The following is a 26,761-nucleotide window of genomic DNA, read 5'->3' as shown; positions in this document are numbered from 1 at the left end:
AATAAACAAATACATAAATACAACCAGGTAAATCTTGCTTGTTATTTTATTTTATTTTTTTATTCTTATTAACCAATGAGCTCAGTATTTAGAGATAAAAATCTGCAAGGTCCGAAACATATACACATGGGGTTCTCAACAATTCAACCAAATTTACAGACAACAAGAAAATCGCAGAGAGAGAAATTGATGTGTTAAACACACCATAAAATCAACTAAGCCAGTAGAGACAATCAAATAAATTAGATCATGAGAAATTCATAGAAGAAAATGATGTATGATATGGCAGTCAAAACGGTTAATTTTTTTTTACCTCCCCAAACATTTCTATTCGACTTAGCAAAAACAAAGGAAGAGTGAGAGAGAAAAAGAGGTGTGATTTAACCATGTAGAGGTCGACTTTGCCTGTGACACTGAGTTTTGATTGCAATCAACTAGTTAAGAATTTTTTTTAGTGAAAGATAAGAAGTTCTAAGTCGACTTGGCTCTGCCCGATTCAACGATTTAAAAACTAGCTCTATGGCGATAAAAAAAATCATAATTTGATTAATGCCATCAAAATAAGATCCAAAATAAATATATACAACAAATCGACCATTCAAAGAGAAATTTCACAGAAGAAAAGAAAGAGAGGGGGGTGTGTTGACTAGCCAACCAGGGAGGAATTGACTAGCCACAGGAAGAATGTTGGATATTGCTGAGAAGTTTTTTGGAATGATGTGTTGTCATTGATGTCAACATATTCTTCTATGTTCTAGTGTTGTAGTAAAATTGGATGAGTTGGTTTGGTCAGTGTTTTGCAGATGATCTGTTGTGGTTTAATGGGTTTAGAGATACTTATCTCTAGTTGATTCAGTAGAAGTTTCAGTGGTTCGCATGATGTTTTGATCGAGTTGTGAGATCTGGTATTGAGGTTGGTTATTCATTTTTTTTGTGTTATTTATTATTCTGGATTGTGCTCTGCATTGCTCCGTAATTTTTATATCTTGGTTTGTGGATTTGGAAGAGTGTTTGGGATGTTCATATGTGTCCTCCATTCAGATGGTTCGTTATTTGGAAGTCCGCAAGTGAATCTTTTAGTTTGACATTCAGTTCAGAGTGTGTTCTCAAGGTTTGCTATAATGATGATGAAGATTCTAGTAAGTGGTGGTGATGTGGTTGTTTTGGTGATTCATGTTGCTTGTGGATGTTTCTAGATCATGTTCTATCCGTGTTGGTGGTCCTCAGTGACGTTGTGCGTGTTATTGATCATTTTCTTGATCTGGTGGCGTTCTTCGTGTTATGCGACATTCATGATGATTGTAGAGTGTTGCGAATGTTCTAAGCCTAATTCTTGGAAGTATTTATTGCGTGCGGTGTTGCTTTAGGTCCAAACTATGTCTTAGCCAACATTGTTTTGGTTAGCATGTATTCTTGTAGCGTGTGAGGTTATTGTTTTGCAATTTGTGTTGAGGGTTTAGCCAACCTTGAAATATAGGTTGTTGATTTGTATAAATATATGTAATATTCATGTGAGAGATATATATGCATGTGTACAAATATTGATTTGATCTTTCAGTAGTAGAGGAGAAGTGCGAAAGAGTGTGAAGAAGTGGAAAGAGAAGAGTTTGAGTATTTGTGCTTAACTGGAACTGTAAATAGGCATGAGAAGAGGCTATTTCATCAGTTCATGATCCTCCGGATGTAATCCAAATCTTTCATTAAGGCAGTGAGCCTTTCCTAGTGTTGTAGCCCTTGTTGTTTTGTGATTTGAGCAATGAGCTCTAGGAAGTGTGCCTGAATGCATGTGCATTCTCCATTGTAATATTTACACTTACTCTTAACAGGGTACTATCTCATTGTGGGTAGGTTCCCACCGTGGTTTATCCCTTAACTAGGTTTTCCATTTCAAAAATCTTGGTGTTATGTGTGTTATTGATGTGGTGTTATTTTATGCTTTTACAGTTTATAATCAGATCTGAATTCAAGGTTGAGTTGTGTAGAGTTTGAGAGCAAATTGATTCACCCCCCCTCTTAGTTTGTTATATTGTTGCCAACAAAGAATGGGTTGTTAGCTAGCCTAGCCGCCCATCACAAATTGTAGAAGAAAGTGAACCCCCAAGGGGTCGACTATGACTATCAACTAAATTAGCCCACAAACAATCCAAATCTAGTCCAATGAAAGGTAGGCAGGAAATAATGAAATAATAACAATAGTTACCAGATTTTTTGTTAGAAAACATGTGGTGGGGAAGAGAGGAAGAAGGCGTGGTCTTCTTCAAAGGTAGATCGATTCAACCACTAGATGACCCAAAATCAATTTCCAATCTCTAATCTCCTACAAACCCAGGTCCAATCAGAAAACGCGGGGAGAGAGAAGTAATTCTTGGTGTATACAATTTGTAGAAAAATTGCCCTCCCAAGTCATCTATGCAGGACGTATAACAACATAGAAGAATGAAGAGAGGGGGCATGTCTTGAAGAAAGGCCTCCAAATTATGATTTCCAAACTAATGCCCCCAAGTTCATTTTTCCAATTCTCTGAATTCTCTTGTAAAAATGATATCACAGACTTGTCTAAAAAACTTCCATTGGGTGAGAGATCAATCCACAATGTAGGGATCTAAGTTGAGAAAAGTAATGGTGAAGGAGAGTTAGAAATGGAAAAATAACCAGTTTTAGAGAGAAGTCAAAGGAAGAACTCATAAAATTATTGAGTTACCTCCCCCAAATCGTGTGATTGGAGAATTTAGACTCTCTGTTACAAGAGGTTATCTTTACGTTCGAATTTACTCATGTGTTAAGTTTAAAAACATGTTTAATTTTAATTTTTGAAAATCATTAAATTTGAATTTAATTTAATATTTTAATTTGTTTATTTATTTATAAATTCTTTATATATTTATCACCCTTTTAAATTGATTTTTTTAAATTTAAATTAATTAATTTATTACTATTATCGTGTATATGCACATATTACATTATGTGAGTTACTGCCGATGAGATAGGAGACCCCTCCTCAGTCATATGTCTGCCTTTGACGATCGGCCCTGCATCCACCTCATACTCGACGAAAAAGTCAGATCATTATATAAAAATTTAGCCTCATCACATAATTAGCATTAAATTAAAAATGTCATCAATAATATCAACTAGCATGATAATTAACATCACATTAAAATAATGTCGTCAAACATCATAATATCCAATATAAATAATGTCTCCGAGCATGATAATGCTAAATATAAATAATGTCGCCAAGCATCATAGTATCAAATAATATTAGTGCCTAACTTAATAACTTAGTCTAAAACTTATTTTTCTAAAATGAGTCGTGACAAAAAATTCCAAAATCATCTACCCTTTTGTAGAATCATTCTTGATCATAATTTTCCAACACATTGAATACTTGCGATTGGCCCAAATTCAATCTAATGAACCTTATGGATCAACTCTAACCCTTATTGTGTCAAGTATTTCCTCATGGTTAGATTCACAAACTTTCCATAATTTTTTATTGAGTGGTCTACCACGATATTTAATCAACTGAATATTCATTGCAACAAGAAGGTTAGAGTAATGAAGAATATGCATGTGCTTGTAGAAGTCCTAAAACAACCAAACATTGGATTTCTTGATAGGGTACCTACTAAGCCATGTTATTTTTACAACAACATACCCTATTGGGTACTCAATACCCTCTCCATTGATGATTGTGGTTGTCAATTTTTTTTTGCCTCAATACAACAACACAAAAAGTAATATGTGCCTTCATTGTTTTCATGAACAATAACTGCATACACATGGCCTGCATTTTATTGAATGATAAATTAGTACCAAAAACAATGTAAAATAAAATAAAATGATTTATAAAAAAATTATTTCAAGTAATCACTAGGTCAGATACACGATCATATTCTGTAGAAACTTCAATCTGGTTCAACAGTAATGCTTTGGGAAGTTGATATGTATCAATGAGAACTAAAGGTCTACAAGACCATTTATCAACCCACTCATGTGATTCACACTCTTCCCAAAAAATATATATATACATGAAGAGAAAAAACATACAATCTCTCTAGTATAAATAATTGGTGAGATTTCATTTGAACTTCTAAATGAGTGCAAGTCACTTGATCCTGTAACTGTACAATAATATATGTAGTTTGCAATATCAGATTCACATATTAACCAAAAATATCTAGAAATAGTAGAATTACCTTGATAACCTAGTCCCATTATTGAGTTAGACCATCACACAATGGTTGTTGCATCTATTAACTTAGCATCACCTTCGTACTTTAGTTCTTCTCTAGCAAGGGCTCCTTGTACACATGCTCCTGCACCATCATGTTGTCCCTTTCCATATCTAGACTCACTAAAATTCAAAAAATGTTATACACCAATCCTCACATGCATCCTACTCAACCAATAGAACATCCTTGCATTCTTGAAGTGTGATGTGTAATTATTTGACCATACGATGTTGAATGTTCTTACGCATATGACAATTGAGAGTGGGGGGTGAATCTATTGTATATACATCTAAAATCTTTTCCTTAAATCAGATCCATAGTAACTTAACTTTATCATTTAATCTGCAAACAAATATGAGCATGCAAGAACATGAAAAGCATAACACATCATACACAATGAAATAATAGATTTGATGTGGAAAACCCTTTTAAGGGAAAAACCACAGAGAATGTTATTCTCAATATATGAAAACATGTTAGGGTGACATCGGTTAAGGTGATTTTTACAAAGAAAGGCTCGTTGCCCAAAAGAAAGAAAGAAAGGATCACTGTTGGAGGGATCACTACCCAGATGAAGAAGAATAAAAGAGAAAAAATCCACCACTAATACACCTTTGCAACTGTAAGATCTGTAGATACCTTCGACTCACTACTTTTGGTAGCTATAACATGAAAGTCCACACTACTTAACACTTTTCACCAACTCAAACAATACTCGTATCAAACAATCAAGGAGATAGATACTCGTTCACACACCTTCATCACATACACATATACCATGACTTACTTTCCATTTCACATTCTACACACGTCACCCACACACATCCTTAGCAAATTATCCTTTATTTATATCTTTCTCACACATGCAAAATCTCCAAAGGTTTGCTAAGCATCTTAAGAAAACACATTTTAAATTAGGTCAGCACTAAACATTCCCACAATGGAAAAGAATATAAAGTGGACCACAACACGTTTTAACTGAATCCAAAATAAACATCATACATGTTATACATCGATCTATAATCATCGAAGCAATAATGTGAAGTGTAAACATCCAAGGTCGACGAAACCTAGAGTAAACACCATTGAACTTTGAAAGTATGCTTCCAAAGATTAAGAATTTGTTCCAACTAAATAGAATAAAGCTAAGAACATTATCAACTTATTTCCAAAACCACAACACCAGAAACCATAAAGCAGAGAAATGTAGAGCATGCATTTCACACAGAACCATTGTCAAACATCATCATACACTAGTGAATGCAAATTCATGAGCACTAAAATATGGAGCACCAAATCTCAAATATAACATCTCTAAATAATGCTTAGCAACATATCCAAACCACATGAATAGATGTACAATATAGAAGAAATGCTTAGAGAGTACTTTAGTAAAGATATCAACAATCTGTTCATTTGTAGGTACGTAATGAAGCTTCACCTCGTTCTCCAAAACTTTCTCCCTCAAGAAGTGATACCACATTGAAATGTGTTTCATTCTTGAATGCAGTATTGGATTCTTAGAAATATTTATTACACTGGTATTGTCACAAAAGATAGAAATATGTTCATCGAACAATGTTTCAATATCCTTTAGAGTTTATTTCATCCATAATACCTATGTACAACAAGTTGTAGCAACAATATATTCAGCTTCAACAACAGATAGAGATATTGAATCTTGTTTCCTACTCAACCAATCAACCAACCAGGGTCCAAGGAAAAATGCACCCGCACTTGTACTTTTCCTGTCATCCACACAACCGACCCAATCTACAACGGTATAAGCAATAAGAGTGAAGCTAGATCTTTTGAGATACCACAGTCCATAGTCTTATGTTCCTTTTAAGTATCTAAAAATTCTTTTCACAACAACAACATGTGTCTCTCTAGGATCTTGCTAGAAATTTTACTAATTTTTTGCAACACAGTTATAAATGACTAATTTGATCATCGTGTAAAAAACACAACTAAATAATTAGTCACACATATAAAAATGGCTAAATAAATGACTATTACTTCTCTATACTATTAGTCAAAAATATAAAAATGACTATTACTCCTATCGTCATGCCCCATTCTTCACAGAATGGAACACAACACAACTGCAAATTTTTTTTCCTCTCAATATATTCAATTACCTATATTCATGATTAAATTAAAAATTATTTTAAATACCATATTACAAGTTTATGAGATAAATCTACAACATTTAATGAGACCCAAGAAATTAATTTTCAAAAGGAACTTAAATATACATATTAAATGGGATATGTATATTAGATGGGATATGTATATTTAAGTTCCTTTGGAAAATTAATTTCTTGGGTCTCATTAAATGCTGTAGATTTATCCCATAAACTTGTAATATGGTATTTAAAATAATTTTTAATTTAATCATGAATATGGGTAATTGAATATATTGAGAAGAAAAAAAAATTGCAGTTGTGTTGTATTCCATTCTGTGAAGAATGGGACATGATGATAGGAGTAATAGTCATTTATTTAGTCATTTTCATATTTGTGACTAATAGTATAGAGAAGTAATAGTCATTTATTTAGCCATTTTTTATATGTGTGATTAATTATTTAGTTGTGTTTTTTACACGATGATCAAATTAGTCATTTATAACTGTGTTGCAAAAAATTAGTAAACTTTCTAGCAAGATCCTAGAGAGACACGTTGTTGTTGTGAAAAGAATTTTTAGATACTTAAAATGAACATAAGACTATGGACTGTTGTATACATATATACATATACACACACACAGATACATATATATATATACACACACACACACACACAAATAAAAACAATTAACTGTTTCACTTTTAAAATTTGCACTTTTAAAATTTGCAGTGACAGACATACATACATACATTCATATCTCTGTGTGCTCACACACTACTATATAAGAGGATAGTTTAAGATGTTTTCTAAGACAAAATTAATATTTCGTCTTAAACATTTAAATGATTATTTTAATCATCTTAAATTAAAAATTAAAAAATATTTTAATTGTCTTAATTTAAAAATTAAGAGAAAAGAAACATACATTTTCAATAGGCGGCAAAGGCAAAAGAAAGGTGGGAAATAAATTTTTCACATGTCTTTGTTAATTGTTCTTTCACTAATCATTTTACAAGGCAATGTACGTGAAATCACGTTGAGGGCTCCTTTAGAGAACAGTCCTTTGCAGCACCAACAGGTATTTATAGTCTGCCCTTTGTTTAATCGTTGTTTGAGAGTTAATTTTTGGATTTGTTTATATGTTGTTCAATTTTCTGGTATACAAAGAAGGACGTGTTTGTTTTTTGCTTGGGTAGGGTTTGATTAACACACATTCGTCTTCCTTTGCATCTACTCCATCAGTAGATGACCCATCAACGCCCGATTCTTCCTGAACATTCTCAACAAGAGGAGAAATCATCAGTTGTCCTGCCACAACAACCTTTGCTCTTCTATGGGTGAGCTCAAAAGTCCTGAATTTTTTAATCATCCTTTTAATCGACTGTCATTTATACCCTGGATTCGATGGTTGTGAAGACGATGCTCTCCAATATAGATATCTTCGACTTGCTGCCCCACCTGATGGTCATTTGACCCAAAAGAAGCTCTGCCCCTGCCCTGAGCTGCGCTTCTTAGCCTTTTCTTCTCCTCAATCACTTTCACCTATGGCATAGCTTGCATAAACAGACATCTTCAACCTAGAAACTAATCTATACCTTTAAACTAATTTATATTAAAATGATATATTTCTTCAAAAGATATCTTCATGCATGCAAAGCTTACTTTACATTTTTAGTTGTAGTGATATTTGTTCCTTGAAATTATCCATACTATATGTTTCTTATTCATTTATTACTATGTGTTTCTTATTCATTTATGCTCATCTGTATGCTTCATAAATTAGCCTGGTTTGAACTTTGGGAGACCATTACAATACTTCTTAACTTTGCATTATCATTTAGTTCTCCACGTATTACTTTAATCTTCAAATTTGTTTTGATAAATTTTATTTGAAATCTTTGACAGTTTAAATTTATTTTCTAAACCAAATATTTCACAAATCCGATCCAAAAACCAAGCATTATCAATGAGAAATCTAATCTCTACCGTGAAAAACGATTTATGCATTGAATGTTGGTGAACAATTAGTTGGAGATTTTATGTTTTCAGAAAGCGACTTTAAATTTGTTGGAAAACTGTAAGTAAAATTGTATTTTAGTATTTTAAGTTTTTCTAAGATAATGCAATTTTTTGCTTTGTGATTGCATAGTAAGTGCTTCAAAGTGGAGAATAGTTTTTAAAAGTGGTCAAGACAAAAAGGATAGTTCCAGAAATAAAAAGAAACTCACAGGTTATTTTTTATTTGTTGAAGCGTTATAAGATTTTTTTAATAGAAATATGACTTCAAATTAAGAGTATCATTTTTTAAAAAAATTAGATAATATTTTCAAGATTAGCAAAATTATCTAATTTTTTGTTTTGTGATATTATGATGAATGTTTCAGATCAAAAATTGATCCAAAGTGTTGATGTAAAAAAAATTTAGATGCAATTTCAAGCATCCTTCTAGTATATATACATGCCTTCAACCTTGAGGTCTTCATATATGTTTGATTTTTATAATTGTTAGTTCTTGCCTTGGCAGTGGGCTATAGTAATTTACTTGCCACATTTTCTGAATGATTAATCATTAATGTTTCCTATTTTTTCACTTATTCAAATATAAGAAATTCTTGTATTTGAATTTTCTCATTGTCCTTGATTATCTCCTTGAAACCAGTTGGCTTAAAAAATCACAAGAATTAAATTTTTTTTATTGTGGACTATAGCATCAAGCATTTCTTATCATTAGTCCTTTGAAATGTGTGCCGGAAAAAAATAATCTTAGTTTCTAATGTTTAAATTATGATTAAAAAATTTGAAATTTCTTTTAATAATAGATTTTCTTGATGTCTTATTTGATGTTGTTTGCTATTGTAGCTCAATTTTCTTGGGAAAACAATGACATTTTTAAATTTTAAAAAAATTAGATAAAATCCCGTAAAGTTCTACAAAAATCCATGGGAATGTCAAATGTGATGATCCATGTCTATTGAACATGTATTAATAGTGATAATCTCTAAAGAGATATATATTGTAAACCTAAATGCTTTGTTCATGCATGCCAGACGTTCTCGTCAATGCTTGTTAGATTCACAAGATATCTCAGAGTGGAAAGTTGTTACTTCGAAGAATGATAATATCTATTATAGATTTTGTATAGATATGCATTTTTTTTAGATCTCTTCTTTTATAGTATGCTAAGAGTTCTATATAAACATGCAAAGATGTCAGATCTTGCCATCTTTACAAACTAAACTTTTCTTTGTGTTTGAGTCTTTCTTCCTCCACCGCACATTGGCTTTGTTTCTTGGATTTCCATCTTTCCCACAAATTTTTAAACACAAGTTGTAGGTTGCCAAAGGAAACAAAACCTAAGCAAAATGATTCCTTCTAAAAATTATAGAAAATGTATTAAAAAATAGAAAATGCAATTATATTTTAAATCTCTTCCTTGCACCACTAATCCCTTGTCTTGGTAAATTGCTTCTCCTTGGCTTCAAATTTCTTATCTCTTCTTCTTTCCTCACTTTTCTTTTTCATGCAGATAGAGTGCAATGACAGAAGTTAGGATTTGGGGATGTAGTAGGGTAGGGCCTCAAGCCTTTTGTTGTTTTATGTATCTTTAACATATTTATAGGATATCAGGAATATTGTGGCATCTTTGAGATTCTAAAGGGACATTACCAATATTCCTAGGGTGTACTCGCAGGTCTCGTGTAGATAAAGGATGCCCTCAAAATTTGAATAAAAAATGGGGACCTCCTTGAAATATTTCCACGAGGGGCTAAAATGTCCCAGGGATGATAGGAAAGAAAAATGGGAGGGGTACTCTATTAGGGAGATGTTTCTTCTTCGTCGTTCGTTATGTGTTGAAACAACATGGGACATGCCTTGTGATTATTTAGGTCTAGGGATGTGTCATCGTGGAACACTGTTGATAGTATCATAATCATTGATATAGATAAGAAATGGCCGTTAGGTTTTGTATGCCACTCTAGGTTTTGCCTTGCCTTTGACTTCTTTGCACTTATTATAGTGTTTTCTTGTCACCAATTTGGTATGATTGACAAGAAGTTTCTAGTTTACAGTTCTAGGAAGCATTTATGTATCCACATTCATTGAAAAATGCAAATCTTGTATGCTATTAATTTCTCCATCTAGACTTTGGAAGCTCAGGAAGGACACTAGCAATATTTGAAACATTTTTTCTCTTCTCTCCTTTGCCATTGATTTTGTGTAATTTTTCATATAAGATGTTTTTGAATAAGGGAAAATGGGTTTTGATGGGCCCTTGAAACCCATTACAGCCAAAAGATCAAAAGAATTACATTAAAACGCAACAAAACGCAAAAGACAACACCAAAGAAAAGGACAACTGACGAGCAAAACGCCAACAAACTAGAGACAGCTAGTCAAAAACCAAAAGGACCGACATAAAGAGCCCAAATTTAGGTTAACTTCTAAAGCATTTCTGCAGCTTCCAGCTCCAACTGTTCCATATTATTAGATGCTCGCTTGATTTCCTCAATTTCCTTGCTATGGCTTTGCATCTTTCTGGTGCTCGCCCGCGTTCTTCTCCCAAGCCTAGTCTCCTTATCCTCTGGGGTATCTTCCTTCACTTCAATGATGCCCGTCGAAGCCTTATCCCCATGGTCATTCTCAAGCTTACTGATAAGATCCTTCATACTAGCCGAGGTGGCCTTAAGAATCTTATAACTTTGCTCACCAATCTTTTTGAGCGTGTTCTCAACTCCATCAAGTCTTTTTTCAGTGGCCCTTGCTCTATTCTCCAGGCTAAGAAAGCTAATTCAATTAGCATTAATGATCTCCTCTGCATTACTAATAGCTTTGGTAAGCTCGCTGAGACAATCAGGGAGGGAATTGAATTTACCCGAGCCTAAAGCTTCTAAAGTCTCATTTTTTCCTGCTTCCTGGGCTTGCTTGGTTTTAATGCCAATAATTTTCTTTTGCATCCAGAGGAGCACCTGTTTGAAGCTATCCATGCCATTATTGATACAAAGGTCAATATCCAGGTGATTCTCTTCCTGGGTCTTGTCACTTGCAGTCTCAAGATTCACTTCCAGTCCCACCTCCCTGACATCAGAGCTCTGAGTTTCTTTCATGGTCGTATCCTCCCCCATCAGGACCTTATCCTTAGAATCAGTCGTGAGAGGTGATCGATTCTTGGTTCCCACATCCTTAGTTTTAGGAGTCTTCCTTTTCTGCTTCTCGCTCACGAGGGTTTGGACCTCCTCGCTTTTAGTATCCATGTTGTTATCAGTCTCATTATCCTCCTCATACTAGCTATCCTCATCCTCCCCTCTCTGCTTCTTTTTGGCCGACCCTTTATTTTGTTTCCCATGCTCTGTTTTTCTATTTTTCCTACTTGACCCAGCAATTTGGGGGTCGTCCTCTGTTTCAGCTTCCGTGTCATAGCCTTCGCCTTCCTCATCATCAGAGTCGTCAAGATCCTCTTCCGACTTGGAGACCTCAGCTATATTCAGATGGACGGTAGTGTTCTTGATGTGATTATACAGAATCACCATCAAACCTTCATGCATTGCTTGGTTGATATTAGGGTTGGATATTGCATCCTTGATCCCAGCATTAAGGGCGCAGAAAAGATAATATGGAATAGAAATTTTATCTTTATACCTAAAGTGATTAAGTAAGACAAAATGGTAGTTGTAAACCCTAGTATATCTACCATCGAGAGTGGTAAATTCCATTATAGAAAGAAAAATCCTTTCGCCAAATTAATTTAATTACCTTCGGCGAGAAGTAGGTATGGCTTCCCTTCACCAGTCTAGCTTTCTCCTCCTCATCCTTCGGAAATTTCTTCACGACAGCATCTGAAATCTTTTTGTCCCTATAGAACTTGATGTCGTCCATCGGAAGACCCGTTGCCTCAGCGATCATAGTTTCAGTCACCTTGACCTTCTTGTTGCCTATGGTTAATGTGCCTTTATTCCAGCCCTTCTTGAAGATTCTCGTAATTTCGGGCTATTTCTCCTGCATGCGCTCCATGAAATCAGTCATATTGGCAGCTTGAAGTACCGCCCAGACCTGCCGATGCTTCCTCCATTTATCAATGGTGGTAGCCTCTGTTCTCTTGCGTTTTCCATCCATAATGTTATTGATATATATCGTCTGTAATTTCCAGAAGATACCTTTCTTCGCAATAAACTTTCTGTGAGAAACCACCAGAATTCTGTGGGAGTTTCTAATACTTTTGCTCGAGAGGGAGAAAAACACCCATAAAGCATGCGAAGTGATCCTGCAATAATTACTGTACCTCCTTCTCGGCTGCATACAAAACTAGCTCCTGCTGCCAGGACCTCTCCTAACCCCTGGGGAAATGATTTCAAATCTAACCTTTCTTACCATGCAATCTTTCATAAGTTAAGATATCAAATGCCGCACATGGGAGCTCCCCTTCGCAATTCCAGGTTATAATTTGCTCACTTCGTACTGCCTCATTGGCAGCCTAGTCAACACACCTATTGGCCTCTCTGTAAACATGGGAAATGTGGCATTTTTTAAACCCTTGAAACAGCTTCCTGGCGGAATCAATGATGTTTTTAATCGTCCACGAGGGTTGGTGTTTACCTAGGAGGCAATTAATAATGTTTTTAGAGTCACCTTCCAACCATAACATTTTGACCCCCATATTATAGGCTAATTTAATTGATTGGAGGCGCCCATAGCTTCCGCCAGATGATTGGTTTGGATTCCCAAGGGATAGTCAACCGCGCCAGTAGAAAAGCCAACACCATTCCGGATAGGACCACCGCAACCAGCAGGTCTCGGGTTCCCTTTCGTCGCACCATCAAAGTTGGCCTTAAACCAATCATTAGGGGGAAAAGACCAACAACTCATTCTTCTATTGATTTGGTTGATGTTGGTGCCCATATAGGCTGAGATATTCCAGCTTTTGAGAACATCAAAATCCTCCTTATTGCTACAACAATTCACCCCCCTGGCCATCACATTCTCTACACAATTATTTTTTATCTTGGCCCACACCACTTCAAAGGTGTTAATATCATTCCTGAATATTCTATTATTCCTCTCTTTCCATATCCCCCAAAGGATATGGGCAAAAGAAAACTTCCAAAGATTTCTTATGGTGATGTTATTGGCAGAATAATGCTAGCTTCTGAAACAATCCTGAATCTCCTTAAGGAAGACCCAATTCAACCCCCACATTTGAAAAACATCCCCCAAATAGGAAGAATAAAAGGATAGTGTATAAAGATGTGGTTCATAGATTCCTCATTATTAAGACAAAGATAGCATCTGTTTGGGATACAAAAGCCCGTTTTTCATATAAGATGTTAATACTTTAACAAAACATGAGAATATGCTATTTTGAAATATGAAAGTTGAATATGAATGTGCACATTTAACATTAATTTACTAAGGGTGGTGAATGTACTTGAAAGAATTCTCAATGCAAGTGTGTCATTCTTGATAAGAAGATTTTTGATAGCTCTAATTTTCTTTATGCATGAATATGTGGTTACTACTCTATTGCCTCTTGAGCTTGAAATAATTATATCTGACTTTTACACCAACAAATAATTTGCATGCTTACAAAAAATAATCTCACTTGTTCTACTTAGGGAATGCTATAAATCTCAAAAGAAATATGTTGAGTTAATGTGTTTAAGTGTATTCTTTTAATTTTTTTTGGGATTTCTTGATTTAAATATTTAGAACATGGTGTTTATTAATTGAATTGATTTTGGCACTTCTTTGACTAGGTGGCTACATGGAGTGGACATAAGACAAAAGTTGCATTCTTACTTCTATTTGGAAAACATGTTTTAAGTCTTGATTTACAAGGTAGCCTTTTAATTGGACTCCTGTTGAACTCCATTTGAACAAAGCATTAGTTGGACAAATGCAACTAGGAGAAAGATTATATGTGAGTTGCTTTATGCATCCTAACACTTACCTAAACAAGGTAGTGTTATGCCCTGTATACCTAGTCCCATCATTTTCATTCCCATGAAAAATTCGGGTCACCCCCTTTTTTTTTTCTTTTTTCCGTTAGATTTTCTTTGTTTTTAGTTTTTTCTTTGGCCACCTCGGGAATTCAGGTTCCCGAACTCCAGAGGTGACCTTTTGTTTGTTTTTTAGTGCCTCGTTCGAAAGTTCGGGTTCTCGAACTCCCGAGTTTGTTTTTGTTTTGTTTCAGAACATCACTTCAGAAGTCCGGGTTCCCAAACTCCCGAAGTGTTTGTTTTCCTTTTGGTTACTAACCCTGAAGGTTCGGGTTTCCGAACTCCCGGGTTGGTTTTCTATTTTGTTAGTTCGATATTCCTTGTCCCTAGGGTTCTGTGTTGGTCACCTGTGTTGCACTTTGGAAACTCAGGTTTCCGAAGTCGCATTTAATGTGGTGACTGGTCGGGGGTATAAATATGGTTGGAGGTCATTTTGGAGCTCATTTGTGCACTCTTTCATCTGAATTCAGAGTTCTGACTTCGCGATTTCGCATTCCCATGCACTCGATTGAGCATCGTCTTCGCTTTCTATGCCAGGTAGGTGGATTTCCCGCCTTCCTTGTTCGGATATGCGTGTGCTTTTGGTTAGATTTCATTTTGATTTCTTAGATTTTTCTTGTTTTTTTTGTTTTTCTATTAGTTTTCTGTTGTGCCCTAACCTCAAAATCTTGGATTCCCGAAGTTCTGGGTTAGGGGTTTTCCTCGCTGTCGTATCATTTCGGAAACCCAGGTTCCCGAGTTCCCGAAATGACAGTCTTTTCTTTTGTTGTTTTCTTTCGTGTTATTTCGGAAACTCAGGTTCCTGAGTTCCTAAAATAAGGGTTGTAGGGTTTTCTTTTGTTTGTTTGCTTCTCACCACTTTGGAAACTCGGGTTCCCGAGTTCCCAAAATGATGGTCTTGGTGGTTTTAGGTTTTAGGTGAAACTACTTCGGAAACCTGGGATCCCGAGTTCCCGAATTAGTTTCTTTTTGCATATCTGTTCAACTCAAAACCCCATAGTCCTAGGGTCTCGAGCTCCTTTTCAGCTCCATCTTTGTAGCTTATCGGGACTTCAATTTTCTGAAGTTCCGTGTTGCATTTTTGAGTCCCACCTTGGAACTTCGGAACCCTGAAGTCTCGGGTTTGTTTTCTATCAGGGGTCTCACCACTTCAAAAACTTGGGTTCCCGAGTTCCCGAAGTGGTCTCCTTTTGTGCTTTTCATGAGTTCGGTATCCTGGGTTCCTGGAGTTTTGAGTTTGTTGGTTTTGCTAGCAGTCTTAGCAAGGGACCTCAGACTCCCGGACTCTTGGGTTTCCTTCGTGGTTTTTGTGTTTTCTCACCTTGGAACCTCGAGATCCCGAAGTCCTGAGGTGAGCTGTTTTATAGAGTTTTCTCTTTGAGTAGTTTTTGATGCTTGTTTGGTTTGTTTTGCAGGTTTAGATGTGTTTAATGTAATCTTCCTGAAAAGCGAAATATCTCGAGAAGCTGCCAGTCACCATGAAATATCAATACCAAGGGAGAACATACGCCTCCAAGCTAGAGGATGCCATCCAATCGGTTATGGACACCGAGATCGGGCATATAGATCTCGAAGATATAGAAAATTAGTTGGAGAAACTTGGATTGAGTGCATAATACAGGCGAATTAAAAGATCCGACCTGGTAGAGGCGACTGTTTTCCCGCAATCAGTGCAGGTGCCGAAATTTATAATGCAAGTTGCACAATTCTATAACCCCGACACTAGGCAATGTGTCGATGCTGATGGGAAATCGGTGATTGATTTGTCACCAAATATGTTGGCCCTAGTGTTCTAGATTCCCACTAGGAGGGGGGTATTGGTCGAGGGGGAGGAAGACGGCGAAAGGAAATGGAATCAGAACATGAGTCAACGCAAGAAGAGATTGAATGAGGAATGGCTCAAGGAAGAGAGGAAAACAAGCTTAAAGGCAAATGAAGTTTTGAGGCAGGTTTGTAAAGAACCACAAAGGGTTCTGATAATAATGCTTAGCAAGGCCTTCGACAAACCTGCATGTTGAAACTTCTAGCCATGGATGTTCTCATTCATGTTAACTATTCTGGATGGACAACAATACTACGACTGGGCTCAAATTTTGTCAGATGACATAAGAGATCAACTCAAAGAACTACACAACATGAAGAAATTTTTCTTTACATCTTATGTTGTTTGGGTGGCAGCCAGATCAGGTCAATTCCCAGGTTTGCAGACCGAGGGCATATTGGGTGAAGATGAAGCACAAAACACTGTGTGGGAATATTACACACAATTGCCATTGAAAGAATCCATAAATGATGCATTTTTGTTTCCTATCATTATAAAGTTAACAGGTGACACTGGGTTTAGGCTCAACAAGGAAGCAATGGAGCTGGTAAAGAAGTGGGGGTGTCAGTTCATACAAAACTCCCGATCTACCTATCTAAGAGTAAGTGGGTTCACTGGAGAGCCATTTTTGCTGCCTAGATACTGTATGGATAGAATAATTTTGTTGGAGTACTGTTGTGACCATTTCACACATCGCCCCATCGCAAATGGGGACCCCCTCTTTTTGCTTGTTTTTCGCTCGTTTTTGTTTTCGTTTTTAGGGTTTTGTTAGTTAGTTAGTCGTCTGGATTTAGGGTCAAGCCTTAGGGTTTTAAATTTTGTCTTTTCAAGCCAAAATCCAGTCGTTTTTGAGAGCTTTTGAGCTTCCTTTTCTAGGATGCAAATTTTGAATGCAATGAATTCGCCAAAATTGTCTAATTTTCAATTGGAATGTTGATGCAGAGCTTTAATTTGTCTAAGTGTCGAAGGTGAAATGTGAATTTTTGTCCGATTGAATATTTTGACCAAATTTTGACTTTTTTGATTTTTGATCCTAGGCATTGGAATTGATTTGTTTTCGCCTTGTGAAGTGTTAAAATGTGAAAAATCATGTTATTTTGGCCTGTAGGAGCAAAATCGCTCCTGTCCCTCAGTGAAGGACGGGAGCTCATTTTCAAATATCTCACTATCCCTGCAGAGTCCAGACAAATTTCAAGTTGGAAGTGATGGAGAACGGCGAGATCTTTCCATTGAATATAAATTGAAGATTTTCATGAGCACAGAAATGCCTCCAGGGGGAAAATCACTCTTGTCCCTCAGTGAAGGACCGGAGCTATGAATTCAATTTTGCCTTGTCCTTGCGAGATTTCGATGACTTGATAATTTGAAAGGGTCCAAAGGAAGATGCTTTACCAAATGAATATAATTTGAGATGCAAAAATGAAGGAGAATGACCTAGAATGCTAAATCGCTCCTGTCCCTCTCCAAGGGACCAGGGCGAGGTACCTTGTAGCTCTCGTCCCTCTCCTAGGGACTAGAGCGATTTCCTTCATTGGGCAAGATCCGAACTACAATCAAGACAAGTGTACGTTCAAAAGCAAGGAAGAACATGAGATGAACGCGTTGAATATAAATTGAAGATTTTTTTTAGACGTCCACAAGGTCCTAAATGCCTAGTTCGCTCCTGTCCCTCAGGAAGGGACCGGAGCGATTTTTGATATAAATGATTTTCTTGCAAAGTTACAGATGATGTCAAGACATGAACGAATGGAGTGGAGCGTGACGAGTCCGTTGAATATAAACTTGGAACCTGGCAAGGTGAAAATAAAGGCCATAAAGGGAGGATCGCTCCTGTCCCTCTCCAAGGGACCAGGGCGATACAATGGTGATGATACTTCCTATGCAAGTTCAAGGTCGTTCCTCCAAAGTTCAAGGTCGATCCAAGTCAAGACAAAGTGGCGAGGGACATTTCAAGGCGTCTTTAGCAAGCACAAGTACTCAAGGGACGTTATAATGAAGAAATTCGCACCCTAAAACCTAGATCGCTCCTGTCCCTCAGGAAGGGACCAGGGCGATGTTAGATGCATTGGTCATTTTGTGCACGATTTACGTAAGGACAAGATTTCATAAGGTTGAACAAGGTTCAGGGCATCGTTTGAAGACCACATGCAAGAGTTTTGAACGTCCAAGCATTGTCAAACATACTAAAAAACTCACATCGCTCCTGTCCTTTGGATAAGGACCAAGGCGATACTATTAAAAGCACGCATATTCCTTCAAGATCAAAGCTAGGCGAGGTCAGGTAAGGTGAAGGACGACGTTTGAAGGACATCACAACGAAGATCAAGGTTTAAAGTTGACAAGGTCAAGGAGAAAACATGGATCGCTCCTGTCCCTCTCCAAGGGACAAGGGCGATGATCCCTTTAATACGCCCAAAAACCTCATGCGAACAAATGGAACGAACGTGGAAGACACGAACAAAGGATGTTATTCGCCAACAATGAAAGATCGAGGAACAAAGATGCATATTAAACGTGGAAATTTGGAGATCGCTCCTGTCCCTCTCCAAGGGACAAGGGCGATGAACACTCAAAAGGCATTTAAGTACGCATGCAAGATGATCAAATTCGAAGGACTCATCATGATGATCGATATTGAACGTGGAGATGAAGGAGTTGAACGTGAAAAAATGCAAAATCAAGACAAAATAATGGATCGCTCCTGCCCCTCTCCAAGGGACCAGAGCGATGAGGTACGTCCCCTTTGTTTTCATAGTTTTGGCGCCAAATAAACATTTCAAATTTTCCTTAAATGCTAAAATCGATAAAAAATTGAAAATCCTATTTAAATTGGCATTTAATATGGCGTTGATCTTTATTAATTATTTTTGCCTTTATTAAAATCGAAATTTGCAAATTAAAAACGCAAGGCATTAATAATTAATTAATTAATTAATATAAAATCGATTTCAAGCGCTCATTTAAGGAGGTCGGCCTTCTTATTTTATTGCAAATCATTTAAAATCATTTTTTAAAAAAGTGTTTTTTATCTCCAAGTCGGCCTAAGGGATAAATCGATTGCAAGCGCTATATAAGGGGAGTGGAATTATCATTTTCACATCATCATTTTATCCTCTCACATGCGATCTTGAGGAGAAGGAAAGAAGTGCGATTTTAAACCAAAGGTGGCGCTAATATCATCTTGTGTGGAGTGCGATTTCAATCCAAAGGTGGCGCTTAATTATCTAGGGTGGTGCGAACTTGAAGACCCATTTGAGCGAGTTTGAAGATCACATCAAAGGCGAATTTGCTAAAGACTTGAAGATCGCGTTTGATCCAAAGGTGGCGAAGTCGATCTTTTGAGGAGATAACATTGAAGATCATTTTTACCTCAATTTTGCCTAGGCGATCTTTTCCTTTTTGCATTCTAGAGTTAGCTCTCTCTTGAGGTATGGCGATTTAATTATCATTGCTTTATTCTTTCGTCGTCATATTTTAAATTTTGAAATTTTGAATTTCGAATCTCTTGGCTCGATCGTTGTTTTTTTTAGGAAATGATAACTCTAGAGACTTATCATGACGTTTCCTAAAAAACTTCTCTCTCTTATTTACGTTATTCATTGCAAAATATAGTTCTTATAATGAAATGTTGTGTAGGTATGGCGACCCCGAAGGCGGGGGCATCCACCAGTCGCTCAGCTCTCATGAAAGAAGATCAGAAGACCGAGGAAGTGGAGACCAAGATCGTGTCGAAGTGGAGCAACATTGGAGATACAAGCTTGGGGAACTTTAGCACGAAGAAGTTTCGAGAGGCCCCTTACATTGGCAAGCCATCACCTGTCGCCCGGAGAATAATAGAGAGTGGCATCATCAAGGCGGCCGGTTTTCCTCCAGCTATTCAGTGCCACGAATTGATGATCGAGTGTGCCCGTCACTACAATCCACAGTCCAGGACAATTGTGTCCAATGAGGGAAACACTTTGGCGTACCTTTCGGAGGAAGCCATAAGTGAAGCTTTCCATCTTCCAGAGCACAGGGACATGATATACAAGAGCATTGAGGGAGCCAGATCAGTGTACGATGATGATCCAGATGCTTGCCTAAGCATAATCAACAAGAGCTGGCTACTCAAGAGTCGTCCCCGTCTAAGCAAGGTACCGAACACACCGCACCGGATTGATTTCCAGGAGGAGTACAGAGATTTGATTACTATGCTCAACCGAGTTACAGGAGCACCTCATGCCTTCTATTTTGAGAAGTGGATGTTTTACTTCATCCAGGTGATTGTTCAAGGAAAGGGTACGATACATTGGGCTAGGATAATTAGCCATTGCTTGGACGTACAGTTGAGAAGACTCAGGGCTACTAAGTCCTTCCACATGAGTTCATACGTCATTTATGCTTTGATCAGGAGTGTTGAGTACGCAGGACTACCTCACAGAGGAATGATTGGAAGAGGACCCGGCGAGGTCAGAGCTTGTGAATCCTATGCCTACTTACATCATCCGCCAGGGAAAAACTACAAGTTAGTTAATGATACTTTCACGATGAACATCACAAGGATGTTGCAAGGAGGGATTCACAACAGATTATCTCAGGATGCCCAGGAATTCATCAAGAGGTACGGTGCTTGGTTCATTCAGTTTCCCAAGTTCACTTACATTAGAGTGCATGGATGTCCTTTACCTCCATACATGTTGCTGAGGTATCCGACAGACAGAATTGTGTTACTTGAAGTAACAAGGCAGTTGGCAGCATATGTGAAGGCATTCAGACACAGACATCAGAATGGAGTTCAGGTACCTATTATTTTGGGTAATTTAGTTGAGGTATGTCCTAATGTCTTAGCCATGGATGACGCAGAGAAGGAGTTAGCCTTGTATTCTTTTTCATCTTTTGCTTGGAGAAATAGCTTTGATCCACATGGACATTTAGAGGAGACAGTCGGTAGAAGATTTAGACATGAGCACCAAATTGAGGATTTTATGATGAACCTCCTAGATGATCTCGAGGTGAAACGAAAGATACATTCTAGATTGCCTTTGGATTTCATCAGGAAATGCAGGATTTACAGAGTGGCCGACCAAGCTCAGGACAATGGCAGGCACATCCAGTCTTCCTATGATAGAGAAAGCAAAACAATAAGGTTGGATTGGAATGAGCCTGAAGTCGTGGATTTAGATGATTTGATGGCACCAGTCTTGTCTTGTACTCGCAGATGGGTAGACGTTCAGCATCAGAAGTTGAGAGAACAAGGCGTAGCTATGTCTTTTACTTTGGAAGAGAAACCAGCCGAAGGTGGAGCCAGTGTTAGTGAAGGCAATCCTAATCCTAGGAATTCAGGTGAAGGTAACCTTCGATGTGCCAGTGAGGGCAATCTCCATTCGAGAGGTTCGAAGAGAAAGGAAAGATCAGAAAAGGAGGAGTCTTCCAAGAAAAAGCAAGGTGCCAACAAAGATCAAACACCAGGTACTTCTTCCAGACCAGAAGATAGAACAGTTCGAGTGGAAGAGTCCATGGAGTCGATGGTACAGAATGACAGGCAGGAGGAAGGACAGGCACAGCATGTTTCGTCAGATGGATCTCTCCAAGATTATGATTTAGAAGAAGATAATGAAGTAACATCTCCTCCCAGACAAGAAGAAATAGTACATAAAGAAATTCAAGTTCAAGAGACAAGATCGAATATCCCAGATTGGTTGAAGGAAAGATTAACCAAGGTGATCGTAATTGAGGACGAGGACAATGCAATTGATTTAGAGAGCCTTGTTGGGCGTTCACACGTGATAACAGAGAAGAAGAAGGCTACAAAGATGTCCAAGATGATTCGAGATGAGACTGGATCTAGAAAACTGCAGATAGCTACACCGGCAGCAGATAAATATGAGGGTGAGATCTTAGCAGAGGATTATGATGTACAGACTATTGAGTTAGGACCATCCACAGCAGAGCAGACTTTAGATGATGCCACCGACACATTTGAGGCATTGAAGGACAAGTTTAGAGAAGAAGTGGAAAAGAATAGAAAGCTGGAGAGAGAGGTCGGTGCATGGAGGACATATTTCAGTCACATCAATGAACCTTTGGGACGTCAGGATCCAGTTAGATCACCAGTGCAAGCATTGCCCCTTCAATCGATCAATGAAGCAGAAAGATTCAGGAACCTGGTCCAGCGTACATGTAGTTGGATGGATAGATCTCATACAGTGGCCATAGATTTCGTTTCAAGGATGACAAAGACTATTCATCAGGCTATCCAAGTTCTTGAGATAATCCACAGATTGATGACAACAGTAGCTGCATTTGCCCATTCCAAGGACGTTGTCATCCCTGTCTTGAAAGTTATAAGACACACATCCAGAAGAATTTTAGCGCAGGAGAGGATCTTGGAAGGTGATTCTCACAGTTTATTTCAGTGGTCAACCTTACTCCATATAAAAAGTGTTCTCTTCGAGGACATCAGTGTTAGATGTGGTCAAGTTGAGGAGGTGATCAACCCGATCCAGGACAGAGTATTTGAGGTACTTCGTACCATTCTTGGTAGAAGGATCGAGGTCGAGACAGATGTGGATATACAAGAATTTGAGGATAGAATCAAGATCATCTTTCGCAAGGACGCAGATGTTACAGATGAGCAGTATGATCAGATGTATGCCACCATGCTCCTGATTGATAGAACGAAGGAACTTGAACCTACTTGGGACGCAGCTCTTCTAGATGCATTCGATCAGGTCATCCACTTAGAAGAGAGTATCAAGAATCTTCCTGAGATTCCAATCACAGAAATTGAGGGAATCGTGACAAAATTCATTGCATATGCTAAGAAAGAGAATTGGAAAGGGAATAAGATTCTAGATGAAAGGTTGTTACAGATGACATGACATCTTATTTCTCATTGGTTGATACCTCCTAGGTTTTTGTGCCGAATTTAATATTTGGCTATGTATTTAATATTGTTCAGTAAAAAGGAGGTCATTTGTAACAAACCCTAATTAGGGTTTAGGTGTCATAATCTTGTCCGTTGATTTACTTTCAATCTGGACCTTTCATTGTAACTGGGGATGCTATTTATACCCCCATTTTTCATTTCAATAGAGAATAGTCGAAGAGTCAATAGTTGATGTAATAGAGAAGAGAGATTAGAGTTGTAAGCAATTTTATTTTGTAGCAAGATTGAGTCTTGAAGAGAGAAATTCAAGCAATTGTTGTACATGATGACTTGGAAATCAATAAAATATTGAAGTTATGGTGTTTTGTTGCAAATTTCTTGAGTTATCTTCATGGTTGTTTGATACACTTGAATCGTGCTCAATCGAAGTAGTTTGTTAATTTGAAAGACTAAGTGTGAGATTTGATATTTGGTGGGATTCGCAATCCAAACCACTAGCTTCTTGCTGATTGTAGGAACGCCTTGTGTGGTCAAGTGGAAAACACTTTGAGTCCTTAATCTTCAAGCATTATTGTGTCTTGGATATGTACCTTCGTAGTAGTGTCCCTGATCTTTGATGCATTGAACATCATTATATTACCTTAGAAGATCGCACTAATTTCAATTGAGTTGTTATCTTATGGCAAAATTGAAGTTGGTTGAGTCTTGCCAAATCTCATTCATGCTAAGTCATTCATAGGGTTAGGCTAGATTAGACTTCCTTAAACCCTATCCTTTTGCTATTTTTAAAAGTTCCTTTTAGTTTAGTAAAATCTTCGAGCTTTGAATACGTAAGACCCCTTGGAGGAAACAGCAAATCACATCATACCACTAAAAAAGCTTGTCCACACGTGGAGACCCCACTAAAAGAACCTTGGAGTCTACCTAACTGATCCTTTACGCGAATCTTCAGCAGTTAGAGACTATTTTCTCAAGAGAGGATAAGATGCCTATTGGTATTTTATTCTGTGTATGATTGTGTACAAAATACACGTCAACAAGTACGCAAGGCAGTTGGTGCACTTGCAAAATTTGTTGACATCAAGACATAAGACGAGGGTTACAGGTGAAGACTTCCCTTTAAATTTATCATTCTTTTCATGTTAGAAAATTCATGTGGCAAAGGCTGTTGAACAAGAACTGCAGGACCTACAGTTGAAGCCTTTTAATTATGCCAGACAATTTTATGATCCATACAATAAATTAAAAGGATTGATGCCAAAAGTATATGAAGGACATCAGCCTGCCCTGGAGGATTTTTGGGCCAATCTTCAGGATAGATTTGAGGTAAGAGAGAAATATTACCATCGCCTTACTGTTCCACAAATAAGGGATTTGGTATTGAGACTAACCTACCTAAACAATTGCATGATGATGGTATTTTGCTAGATCCAATGTATAAGGAAACATGAATAGATAAGAGGCCGCTCCCTCCAATCAGATGGTCATAGTAGGAAGTGGTGGACATTGATAAAATTTCTCAATCAATGATAGATAGAACTAGGAAGTGGTTAGGTCTGAGGATTAAACCAGCTGCCTCCAAGGGTAAACAAAATAATATCCCAACTAACAATCCTTAATTAAGAATCCATAAGGAGTATACAAGGAGAACCCGATCGGAGTCGAGGAAGAACACCTCTACAGATCAGAAGGAGGAAGCTGAAACTCCTTTGACTATAGAAGAATTGAGGCATAAATTAAATGAGAAAATGAAAGAGGTAGAATATCTGGAAAAATAGGCTAGTTTAGGGATTACAATGGGCCTAGGGGCCAAACCACAAGCATAATTTCATCCTGTTAGGCCTGCCATTGAGGGTGTTGCAACAACGACAAAACAACCTTATTAAGAGGCTCAAACCTCTAGTGCCTCCACTGCTCCAACTACCACTGCTACCACTACTGCTACAACAACACCAGCCACCACATCGACCGCATCTGGTGTAACCGCTGTTTGATCACCACCTCCACCCTTGGTTACAACAATTATCACTCCATCTTCTGTTGCTTCACAGATGCCTGCACTTGCAATGACTCCTACAAATGAGACAATAACTATACATAATGTGGAGTCAGACTCAGACCAAGAGGAGGCTGAGCCAACACCAAAGAAGGTAGAGCCTAAAAAGAGAAAAAGAATGACTCCTAGTGCAGAGAAACAAAGGGAGCCTGTCGTGCAAAAGGTATCAGAACTTCCACAGGTGAATCCTATAGATGTAGATGATCAATGTCCATAGGAGCAACAACAGGATGAAGAAGAGGAAATAGAGCAAAGACAAGAGGAAGAACATGATGAAAGGTTGGTTCTTACTCCACAAGATGTAGAGAACTTGTTGAAAGATATTGCAGGTGGAGATTAAGAACAAGAAAGTCAAGAGCCGACCAAGGACTTCAATGAGCAAGTGAGCGAGAAGTTAGAAGAATATCAACAACAACTTGATATTGATGGCACTCTATAGGCAAACTTGGCTCAACAAGTGCTCTCATAGCAATAGCAACTCGCCGCACCAGTGCTTCCCACCTAGGGAGAGACCCAAGCTCCTTCGGATACATAGGGTGGAGAAGAAGAGGAAAATGCGGAAGAACCGTTACAGGGAGCTGGAAGGGTGACGACACAAATAACCACTGAAGAATGGGGCATAGATGAAGGAACACCGCAATGGTTAACCTTCACTTTTGATAAGAAACAAAAGGCGATGCTACCTAAACTCACATTACAACAAGCCATTACAAAGGAGCCAAAGAAAACAAAGATGGCTAAGATAATTCATCATTTATCTAGAACTGACTTTGGTGAAGTAATTTTCAATATTGCATCCAATGTGGAGACAGAAGGAGAGATCTCTTCAAAATACCAAGTATCACAGGTTAGACTTGGAAAGCAAACAAAGTGGGGAGAGCTCGATACTTTAGAGTTTTCTACCAGCACAGTAAGGAGTAGAATGGAGAAAGAGCACAATTCCCAATTGCAGATAAAGGCACAATTAGATCAGTATAAACAATTGCTTGTAGAGATGGGGAAGCCTTTAGACTCAAGGGCACATGACACTTTGTCATCCACATCATCGCTCCCAGAGGGTGATGTAAGAACTTTAATTGAAACAAGAAAAGTAGCTACTACTACAAAGTTTTGGGCGAAAGAGAACGTTCCAAAGGTGAAACTCTTCCTACAACATACAACAGGTATTTATGAAAAGATACTCAAAACGAAGAAGGTAATAAGAGATTGTTCAGCAAATTAGGAAGTGAGGATCAAAAACTTCACTAAGCAGTGTAAAAATTTGAATAAAATGTTGGCCTTGGGTGAAGAAGTGATTAAAAATGAAGATTTGTTGGGAGGAGATGATTTTGGTAGTCTACAATCTTGTATTTTTATAATATAATTTAAGATAGAAGTTATTGAGCAGTGTAGGTCAAGGATATTGGAGGCACATGCTCCTCTTTTCAAATCAATTGGTAAGTCTGAGAATTTTGTGAAGAAGTTGTTAGGGGCATATAGTCTTGATATTTTGAAAGATGGTCGCCTGAAGGAAGGTGTAGTGCTATATCAATGGGATCAGTATGTGGCTCATCATTTTGCACCTACAATGGATTTCAATACAGACTTAATGACATATACTCATTCTTGACTTCTCAGTGTATAAATGCGGAGGGAGTAATTGATAAGTTGGTCAGTAG

At 37.5% G+C, this 26,761-nt stretch overlaps 1 protein-coding gene across 8 annotated transcripts in view; it reads left to right on the top strand.

The window, feature by feature from the left end:
* The first annotated feature begins 7,309 nt into the window (after positions 1-7,309).
* LOC131063370 (uncharacterized) overlaps positions 7,310-26,761 on the top strand; it is a 35,217-nt gene continuing 15,765 nt past the window's right edge. For 2 of the 8 annotated variants that reach the window (XR_009111053.1, XM_057997156.1), the window contains exon 1: positions 7,310-7,444. Coding sequence is in view for 1 of the 8 variants with exons in the window: in XM_057997156.1 (XP_057853139.1) it covers positions 7,343-7,444 (102 nt within the window). In the remaining 7 variants the exon portion in view is untranslated. Of the gene's footprint in view, positions 7,445-7,479; positions 7,704-8,515; positions 8,597-14,114; positions 14,197-26,761 lie in introns of those variants that run through there. The other 6 variants (XR_009111055.1, XR_009111057.1, XR_009111058.1 and 3 more) reach the window with 6 other exon arrangements.

The sequence above is a fragment of the Cryptomeria japonica genome, chromosome 10 (assembly GCF_030272615.1).
Source record: "Cryptomeria japonica chromosome 10, Sugi_1.0, whole genome shotgun sequence".
NCBI lineage: Eukaryota > Viridiplantae > Streptophyta > Pinopsida > Cupressales > Cupressaceae > Cryptomeria > Cryptomeria japonica.
The sequence above is the reverse complement of the archived record's forward strand: the minus strand, read 5'-3'. Positions and strand labels throughout refer to the sequence as shown.